At 39.9% G+C, this 11135-nt stretch overlaps 1 protein-coding gene across 2 annotated transcripts in view; it reads left to right on the forward strand.

The window, feature by feature from the left end:
- The window catches only part of dok4 (docking protein 4), a 63102-nt gene that overhangs the window by 23190 nt on the left and 28777 nt on the right, over positions 1 to 11135 (forward strand). For both annotated transcript variants that reach the window (XM_026377923.1, XM_026377922.1), the window contains one exon: positions 4099 to 4504. In XM_026377923.1, coding sequence (XP_026233708.1) covers positions 4439 to 4504 — 66 coding nt within the window. In that variant the 5' untranslated portion in view covers positions 4099 to 4438. The remainder of the gene's footprint in view (positions 1 to 4098; positions 4505 to 11135) is intronic.

The raw sequence follows: 11135 nt of genomic DNA on the forward strand, positions 1-11135 counted from the left end.
TAAAAGAGAGAGAAGACACAAAGTTAATGAAATGCAATGGTGGCATTTGCATTGATACAGGAGAAAGGAGAGAGGAGAGGAGCTCAGTTTATCAGTAGAGGTCCCCCAGCAGATTAAGCTATATCAGCATAACTAAGAGATGGTTCAGAGTCACCTGATCCATCTCTAACTATAAGCTTTATAAAAAAGGAGAGTTTTAAGTCTAGTCTCAAATGTAGAGAGGGTGTCTGCCTCCCGAACCTGAACTGGGAGCTGGTTCCACAGGAGAGGGGCTTGGTAGCTAAAGGCTCTGCCTCCCATTCTACATTTGGAAACTCTAGGAACCACAAGTAAACCTGCAGTCTGAGAACGGAGAGTTCTGCTTGGAAGATAAGGAACTATGAGGTCTTTAAGATAAGATGGAGCCTGATTATTAAGGGATTTATAAGTTAGGAGAAGAATTTTAAATTCAATTCTGGATTTAACAGGGAGCCAATGGAGAGAAGCTAACGTTGGAGAAATATGATCTCTCTTGCTAATTCCAGTCAGAACTCTGGCTGCAGCATTTTGGATTAACTGGAGGCTCTTTAATGAGTTATTGGGACATCCCATTAATAGAAATGCAGAATCTGACTTCCAAACAGCGTTTGGGGGCAGTGGGGCTATATGCTTTTGAAGCCTTTTATGAAACCTTCACTAGAAGAAGTGAATTTGCTCTTCCTTCTTCTTCCTTCTGTTTGCAACAGCACCCCAAGGTCTTTTTAGCTCTGTCATTTCTGCAATTTGGCGTGCACTGGACAGTAACACTTATTTAGCCTACTGCAGAGTTCTCCTGCAACATTAGCAAAATAAAACACACTACAACACTAAAATTAGACATCGGATTAATATGGTTTACCAGTGTGATGTTTATATGGTAAAACTGACGCAATGGGATCTACTAACTTTTCTTACCGTACAGTGGAAGAGAGTTGAGCATCTTCTCCTTAGGTTGAGTACAGGCACTGTATGGCTAGAGAAAGCACTTTATCCAACAACTTCCTCACACGTTCCCCTTTTCCACCAAGCCAGTTCCAGAGCTGCTCTGGATCCAGGTCTTATTTTTGAACCAGTTCTTCATGTTTCGACAGCTGGTTCCAGAGTAGACCTCATACAGCATGAGTCATGATCAACTATAGTTTTGTGTCCTTTGTTCATCATTTGTTTATTTGCAATGTCATTGTTAAAAAATGGTACATAAAATGTATTGGACAGAATCATTGTACATAATGTTTAGATGCCAGTGTGGACTCCCAAAGTCAGGAGTAACACTTGTAGTTGTGCTGTTAAGCCAGAGACATTAGCAGCTGTATAGTGATGCAATGACGTGGCTCATGAAGTGGCTCTGTAGCCAAGAACCAAATCTGAACCAGCACTAGCACCAGCCTAGAACTAGCATCCAGTTTGTGCTGGTTGAAAACAACTAACAATTACTATTTCTGGGTAACATCCTCTCATCTTCTCATTTTAACCAGTAAGTAGAAGCTCAATGCTGAATAAAAATGTAAAGAACCTTCTGTACACTGATGTTTGCTCTTTATAAATAATATTCAGGCACTAGTTTAATAAATCCATCAATTTTTCCAGCCTCCGTGTTTGAACTCAGAGTCAAATTGCTCAGATTGTTTTTGACATTCACACACACTGCAATTTTCATGTGAACTGAAACAGTCATGCTGCAGGGCCTTGGTGTAAAGGAGAGCAGTGTTGCAGTTAGCAGGTTGGGATGGACAAAACATGTTACTCTAGGATTCAGTAATGACTGGGTCAAAGGATATCATTTTAATTGACTCCCTTTAATTGAAGGGATACACTTAAAATATGTCTACTCTATGTAAGCATTACAGTTACATAAAAATGTAAATGTATACTGCTGTAGCACAGTGAAATACACCTATTGACCATTCACAGAGGACACAGGACGGTACAAGATATACTGCTTAAAATTTGTTTTGTTTACTTCCACTTCAATTAACATACCCAGAAATCCCTGGAAAGTTATAATAATAATACTGTTAGAAAGGGAAGGAAAGGAAAGGATTTGTTCAGGAGAAGGACACCTAACACATTACATCAAACCAATGAAGCGGATTGGTTTTCTTTCACTGGGTTTATTAGCTTATCCTTAAACCTGAGTTATCAAAGCATTAAGTTCTGAAAGAGGAAAAATATTAAAAAAATAAAAAAATTTATAAATATAGGGATCTTAAGTTCATTCTTCCATCAAAATAGTACAAAATCACGCATCCATGTCAGCAATGCCACATATCCGGGTCACTCAATCTCCATCTAATGACACAGAAACATATTTTTCCAGTTTTATGCTGTAAAACATGCACCAAGGCTTTTCCATCACTATATTTATTGTAGTTATTAGTATAGAAAGCCTGAAGATTCATTGCAATGTTGAATGAGTAGTTTCCAAATCACATTTAAAATAAATGATTAATGTCTTAATAGACTACTAGAGATCAAAGTTACAGTAACTGTGACCGTTTAGCCATTTACATACAGTAGGAAATGAAATTCTATTCTCTATTTGCTGGTTTATAAGCCGTCTACACTGTGTATCAGTGCTTATTACTGTCCACTTGACCAAGCTGATACAAGTGATGACTTTGAACCAAAGCAATGAACTGAGATTAAAGTAAAGCAGAGGGGAACTGGTGATGATCATCTCTGGTTTTGTCTCTCTTTGGTCAGTCATGTGATGCGTTATTCATATAAAAGAGCAGCTCATCATCAAAATGGCAATATAGATAAAACTAAATGATATATATTTCCTTCTTTTGTCCCTGCTGTGCTTAACAAAAAAGAAAAAGCAGAGCGTATCACAAGCTTTTACTCTTCAGAGTGTGTGCTTAATTATTTATGGCAGACATAATAATGCCCACAAATGATTCTGGTAATGACTTATTCATGATGCAGATCGTGAACAGCACACCTTGAACACAGCACAGTGTATACTGAACCCAATGTTTATTTCAGGTGGTTCAGATGAATAGTCTGGTTGTAATTAGGAAGGTGACCAACAGAGATAATTGTTATATCTACACACTCATGTACTTTCTATGTTGTAGTCACTGATGTCTCTGGGTGTATTAGCATAAAGGTGTGCTCCTCCATGCATTCATATTCTGTGTTTAATAGTGTTTTGTGCCAGAGCCACTTAGCTAAACTAACACTGCCATAATGATAAGCCTCTCCCTGGGTCCTCTTTTGTCTGCCGTGTGTGTGTGTGTGTGTGTGTGTGTGTGTGCTCCCACATGCTTGTGTATGTATTAATGATCCCCTTGTTAAAGTTTAATGTCTCTGTTCCACTGTTGTCAGGGAGATTTACCACTGAGCCCTATGGGAATTGTCTGCCCCGCTGCTTCTCTCTTGATGACAAACACACACTCCCACTCCCACATCACACATGCATGAACACATTAGATTTCACATGTGCATTTGCGTGCATGGGTTGCATAAGTAGTCGTATAAGTCACTTCCTACCTTGTATATCATTTTCATTACTGCAAGCAAGTAAGTAAAGATGGCACGTATCCCCACCCTCTGGAGGCTAAATGTCTGTGTGCATGTGTGTGTATGCTGTACTTTATACATGACTTACTCTAGCACTAGGAAAGACTCTCTACAGTGAGGACCTGTTCAAATATTCAGTTCAGATTCACAATGGACAGTTTTTGCTCTTACGTTACTGCAGAGTGCAGGGATGACCTGGTGTTTTCCATCTGTTTTCTGATTAATTGCATTTATCATAGACTTGGTCGTTGCTTCTAAGGATGGCTAATCTGGCAGTGATTCTACATTACAACATAACTAAAGGAGGAAGAGATCAGTGTGTTTGAAATGGAAATTCAACTACAGGTGGAAACTGGGAATAAACAAAAAAACAGTGCCTCCTAATAGATAGTTTCTCCTCTATAAAGTATTCCAGCTTTATATCGGGCCTTACATGTGCTCTCATTCATAAACTATCTATCTATCTATCTGTAGAAATTATACCATAAATACAAATATATGTCAATTTCTGCTTCTCTCTCTCTCTCTGTCTGTCTCTTTGTCTGTCCATTCTAGAAATGACAAGCGAATGAAAGGAGGACGAAAGAAAGGAAAATCACAACAAAAACAAATCCACCAGTGAAGGACAAAAGGAAACGGAGTAATTCAAGGAAGGAGGGAGCTGTGAGGAGCTCTGTGAAAGAGGAGAGGCAGAGTTGACAGACAGAAACAGAAGGAGTTACGGAAGAAAAGCAAAGTCCTGGAACAGATGAATGTGATTAAAAGTGATCAGAAGGGCCAATAAACTGGAAGCTTTGGAAAGGTAGGAAGGAAAAGCCGAAGACTAGTTAACAGAGTAAAGAAACATCTGGATGGTCTCCTTAGTGACAGCCAGCAGGTTACCCCCTCTCCAAAGATGGCCTCCAACTTCAACGACATCGTCAAACAGGGCTACGTGCGAATGCGCAGCCGCAAGCTGGGGGTGAGTGTCTGTATATAGGTACAAAATCAGTAGTAAGTGGTAAAAAAATTACTGGAGTTTGGGCAAAGGCATGATTAAAAATCCTCCTGTGGGCAGGTGGTGTATGAAAGAAAGAAGTTAAATTAAAGGCACAGTAACCAAAAGGAGACTGAACACAGTAGTTTTCAGAGTATGAGCTTGAACTAAAATTGACATTGGCTCTGGGTACATGTCTTCTTAATATGTTGACTAAACTTGTATAGATTACCAGTTTCCACTTGGTGAGATAATCAGTGTGATCTCTGTGTGTATGTTGTTTTAAAGGACATTCTGTGGATATATCAATTTGTACATAATGTTGTGTAGAATTCAGCTTTCCATGTTTTTGGCTTAGTGAGTGTTGGCTTATATTTCCACATTTAATGGGTGAATCTATTAAAGCATGAAATTTATCCTATGGAAGACCCATTCACTTTCATATATAATAGAATATTATAATCTAGCATCTAATAATCTGTAACAGTACCTGTACATACAACAAAGTCCGTTGAATGTCTTAGTATTGTCAGTATTGTACACAGATTGACTGCACTGAAGTCATGATGATGAGCGGACAGTAAATTAATTAAACACTGTAATGCATTAAACCCACTTATTGCATCCATAGCCCAGCCTATGATCAGTTTATTTCATAAAGTCATTCCAGCTGTTCAGGAGCAATGAGGATAGCTGTGTAGCATTACTCCAGTTCCACCTTTTACAAATACACTGTCAGGAAAGTGTCAGCATTATGTGTCAGACTGCGCCGCTAGCTTCATATTCAGTGATGAATAATCATTGACCTTGCTTGTATTCAGTGTATTTCAGTGCTATTGAATGCATCAGTTCAGTCAAATTAGAGAAAACATGTTTCTCACCTCCCTAACATGATATGTAACACAAACAAAACTAAAACTAGCAGCTGGAACCTGAATTAAGTGAGAAATGTGATATGTACTGTAAAATGTGGTAATTTGGGAAGTAAAGGTGATGATTACGAGAAGTAAGATAATAAGATTATTACTGTCTTGAAACATGACTGCATACAGCAGATCATTTCACTAAAACTAAAATATTGACATTAGAATCAGGCAGATTTGTATTCATGGATTCTTTTTGTTGACTTATGAAAATTAGGCTGTTCAGAGTGTGTCGTTAAATGACCTCAAGATGTATTTTGGATGACCTTTTGTCAAACAGAGGGAACCTCTCCGACATGTACACATAGGCTTGTGGCTTGAGCTGCTTAGGCTGCATGGTGAATACTAATGCCAGTGAGCATGAGTCATATTCAGAATGTGTAGGCAGTGGAATTCAACTTTGCATGACTCATATTATAGAAACGAACACAAATCAATTAGAGTCGGGTTCTGTTCACCAGTTCACTTCAAATACTCGGCTCACACAGCCGAATGAATGATGCTGTTTAGCTCTCTGAGGGGACTGGTGAAAGTCCCATGCCAGCATGAACTAGTGCTTAGCATATTACCACAATAAAGTTTCCTGTCTTTAAGTTTTAGCTCAGTTAATGGTTCATGTACAGAAAAAAACCTCTGGACTTCTACTAGGAAATATTGTCCGCTCTGTGTAGGTGCCTCGTGTGTGTAAGAGAGAAAGAGGAGAAGTGATTTGTCCATGCTCTTATAAGCAGATCCAGAGCAGGACTGGCCATCCCACTGCACCTGCAGCTTGTGACTGGCTGAACACACCTGATCCAGTTAATTAGTAGTGAGTAAAACAAATATTTAAAAAAAGTAAGCATGACTGTGGCCCTTGAGGGCCACGACTGGCCATCTCTGACCTATAGTCTCTCATTCTTCATGCCTTCAACAGTTTGCTCATGCATTGGAAGTGCTCAACAAAGAGTTTACAGAACCTACAGGAAACCATATCTTTCCATCTTTATCTGTTTGTACTTTAAAATGTGGTTAAGACCAGAACGCACTAAATGGTTGGTGTTTTACATGCATAGACTGAAAAAAGTCAACTTGAACCGTAACAGTGTGCAACTCATATGTTTTTTGTGTAGACACGGTGTAAGGTTGGCTCCTTGGCATGTCACTTTGGTGCCATGAAGTTGTCATTCATCACTTTTTCTTTACTTAGCACAATGAGTGCATTAGTGTAATGTTAATAAAGGGTGAATAGTTGTAGCAACTTAGGCTTTTCTAGCTGGTCATTCTCGAACTGATGACAGAGACGTTTCCGCTACTCGGAGGACCGGCGTGTTTTTTCGTCTGAGAGCAACAGCGGCATTTTTAAACTCTACACAACAGTTCTACAACTCAGGTACGTTAAAATGAGTAATATTCAGCTTGTTCAGCGTGTAGAGTGCAGGATGTTTAGACCGTCTTCCGTCTTTAGCGGTAATTTTACCTGTGACAGGTGTGTGTTAGTTAGCACTCTGACGGAGAAGATAACAGCGTTAGAAGAGCGCATCCAGACTTTAGAGAGGGTTAGAGAGAGCGAGAGTAGTGTTATTTCTGTAGCAGACAGTCTGGGTGCCGCAGGCGGAGATAGCCAGTCCCCGACTCCGGCGTTAGAGCCCTCACAGCGGGGCGAGTGGGTGACGACTCGGCGGCATACTGGCGCAGGCAAAGCTAAGGCTAAGGCTAAAGCTAGCCCACGGAGCACACCACCCCCGCGCTTCACGTGTCTAACAGGTTTGCCCCTCTCAGTGACTCACCCGCTGAGAAACCTGGAAGAGGTCATAGGAGACTCGATAATGAGACACGTGAAATTAGCCAGACCTTTAGGGGCTCCAGCGGCTGTGATCAGGTGTATCCCGGGGGCCAGGGCACCGGACATTGAAGGCAATCTTAGGGCCTTATGACAGCATAGCTTTTCAAAGATAGTGGTACATGCTGGAGCTAACGATATACGCCTTCGTCAGTCTGAGGTTACCAAGAATAACTTTAAAGAGGTGTTTAAATTAGCGAAGGCGATGTCCGAAGTTGTAATCTGCTCTGGCCCCCTCCCAATGAGACGAGGTGACATAACCTACAGCAGGTTATGGTCGCTGAACCGCTGGATGTCCAGGTGGTGCTCCGAAAACAACGTGGGCTTCATAGATAATTGGAGTACCTTTGACGGCAAACCTGGCCTGTTAGGGCGGGACGGTGTCCATCCCACTCGGGAAGGTGCTGCTCTCATTTCGTGTAGCATAGCACATAGTCTAAGATCAGGCCTAGCTAGTCGCTGACTACCCAGAGTCCAGGCCAGGGAGCAGACAAACAGGCTAAACCAAGTGTCTGCTAGCTGCACAGAGTCGTCACTCAGGGTTCAACATATTGAGACTGTCTGTTCTTCGAGCTAAACAAAAAGTAAGAAAAACCTTACTAAAATTCTGTTTTAATTATCTAATTAACATAGTGATCTCAAATTCAGAGCACACTGATTGTGCAGCCAGCACCTCTGATCTGAAGTTAGGATTGTTAAATATTAGATCTCTTACATCTAAAGCTCTTACTGTTAATGAAACTATCACAGATCAGGATTTTATATGAGCACAAAGCACATATCTCTTAAACATTGAGCCAAATTCAAGAAGGGATAGTACAAACAGTCATGAAAGACTTGTACAAGTGATTTGAAAGAACTTGCTGTATATTCCACATGTCTTTTATCTCAAATTAGGGGCACCAGTTGTTCTAATTATGTGCGTCTAGTCGTGTAGCGACATCTATCAGGCTGAAACATGTATCATGACATCAAACTCCAATTTTCATGCTATTTATGGATGACGTTTTTGCTCATGCATTTAAAATATGTGAAGCCGCCTTTATATATGCACAAGAGATTCACAAGAGCTTGACAGGAAATGCATACAATCAAGGATAATTCAATGTCACTGATATCAGCCTTACTGTCACTTACTGTCACAACAAAGGCCCAATGTACCCTAACCTAATGTTGTCGATCCTCTAACTTCATTGCTGAGGTTGACATTAGTGGTTTTGTGCCACATGGTTGCCGAGTAGTGGATGCATTGGCATGATATTTGTGTTCTCCTCAGGTAGTATTAAATTAACCTTGATGATCCTCTGACTTTTCATATAGAAACATCAAAAATATCTGACTACTTGAAAAACTAATGCCATTTCCCTCAGCATTGGCTTTTCATTGGGATTAGTCTTACCTAGTAACTGCATATCCAGAAAAGCTGAGACTTGTTCTAAAATGTAATGACAACTAGAATGTTTTGTTTTTTAAATATATTTGATTGACAGAAGTACAAAGAAATGTTTTTTTTTTTTGTTTGTTTCAACAACATCCCTGTATTTTGTAGAGTCTGATGCTTCAATCAAAACAGTTCATATTTATCACTGTATTCCATCACCTTTACTTTTAACATTTTGAATAATTTGGGTAGTGAGGATTATAATTGTTGCAGAAGTGGAATATTTGCCCATTCTTGCTGGATGCACAATGATCCATACAGTTTCAGTAGGAGACAGACTTGGACTGCACACAGACCACCCACACTAGCACACACACTCTGTGTCTACAAGCCATGCTATTATACCCGATTCAGAATGCGTCCTGACAGTGTCCTGCTGAAATAGTCCCTGACGTCCTAGGGAAGTTGATGTTGTCATGGCACCTTCATACATTTGCAAGTCACCAGTGTCTTCAGCACTGATTCTCCCCCATACCACCACAGATGTTTTTGAACCTGTTTATTTTTAATTTATTTAATCTTTAGCATAGGGAACTCCACAATGCCAAAATGTAGACTTGTCTGATCATAGAACATGTTTCCACCGTCTTTAATTAAATCTGACACAAGGGTCCAGATAGGGTGAAGAGAGCTTGGCAGCATTTCTGCATAGAATTGATGTAACATAGTTTCATTCGGCATCAAACTTTAAATGTTACATATAGATATTTACAAAATACTATGAAGTTATTCAGTGACTACACTGAGACCTTTGAGTTTTTTTATTTTTTCTGTTCACTTATGTCAGATCAATAAAAGTTCAAGTCTAATATCAAGTCTGCATGCTACAAATAGAAAATAAAAGTTTAAGTACTCGTCACTGTTGGATTTTAGTGAAAACTCTTTTGATTTGACAGTACATTTGTGTTGGTAGCCAAGTCTGGTCTGGTAGCTTTTATAGTTCCTCTCCTTTTGTCTGACAGTCTCTCTCTCTGTCTTTTATTGGAGTTTGGTTTTGAACAGTAAACGTTCTAATTTTTCGTCCCCATCTTATTTTCCCTCTTTTTCTCACACTATCCCTGTCATTTAATTGCTCGGTGTCTTCTCTTTCTCCCTCTGCGGTTTTCTGCTCAGAGCATCTTATTCTTCCCCTTTCTGCCTCATGATCTGTATCCCCCCTCCACATTCTTTCTGTATCTCGCTCTCTTTTTGCTCTTTTAATCCACTTCTCCCTGTGCCAGTTTAGCTAGCAGTCTGCCGACTATACGTCGTAATGATTCGTAGTGGAAATCAGCTGCTGTTCTTTGGATATGAGAAACTCCTAACTGGCTTTAGAGTTGCAAAATAATAAATACTGGTCACTACAAAAGGCAAGAAACACCTGATGTATTTGTTGATACAACATTTGCATTACTCTTAAGTCTACTCCATGCATGAATTATCAACATGACAACAGGCCCATGAGCACAGACATCTAAAACGCAACAACCATCCTACAAATGAGCAAGATCCTCAAAATGCAAGAGACCCAAGGTGACAACAAAAGATGTTGCTGTTTTATGATGATTTTGTCTCCTTTTAGTTGCTTTGTCTCAGATTCCCTGTTAGATGTGGTTTGGTTCCAACCAAGTCTATATGGGGAAAAAAAGGGCTCTTTAGCTACAGTATATAGTGAAGTGATCTGAGTGATCCTCCTCACACTTCACAGCCATTTTATATCAAAATACCAATTCATGCAGATAACTGGAAAACAAAACGTCTGTTTTTGCTTGTGTTTGGTTTTGAATTGTTGATATATTCAAATTTAGGAAACCAGTACCACCGTACTAAATAATCCTCAGATATTTGTTAGTGAAAGTTTTGGATGCCCTGGAGGGTGACCAGTTTCACTCAGTGAGTTACACAGTGCTGTAGAAAACCAAGGGGTGGGACAAAGAGAGGGATGAGGCCATGAATACAAAGAGAGGTAAATAGAGGGTTATCTGAGTTAGTCTCTCTATCCTTAGGGCAGAAAGGACTTGCACAGCTGAGGTCCTCCTCAAGGCTGAGTAGATAGACCAAAGTCATGCTTAATTTATTTCAACAGGAACAACAAAGCCAAAGGAAAAAGCCCCAGACATGCAAATCCCTGTGCACACTGACTTAGACTAACCCTGTGTGCGCTGATGTACCTACTGTTGTGTGGAGATAATATAGCACTCTAATGTCTTCAAACAACAGACTGATTTTTTTTCCTGCTTTTGCATTGCCACAGTCCTATAAGATTAATGAACAACTGTATTAATAAGATTGATAATTGGTCACCGGAGGCCAGGAAACAAACACCCACAACCTCCTAATAATAAAGCATGAAGTCATAGCATTCAGATGGTTAATGGGCACCATCTAATAATACAGCAGGTAATAAGTCTAAAAGCATATGTGAAACGAGTTTGCCCCATCTGTTCATATGCT

The sequence above is a fragment of the Anabas testudineus genome, chromosome 3, assembly GCF_900324465.2.
Source record: "Anabas testudineus chromosome 3, fAnaTes1.2, whole genome shotgun sequence".
NCBI classification, from domain to species: Eukaryota; Metazoa; Chordata; class Actinopteri; order Anabantiformes; family Anabantidae; genus Anabas; species Anabas testudineus.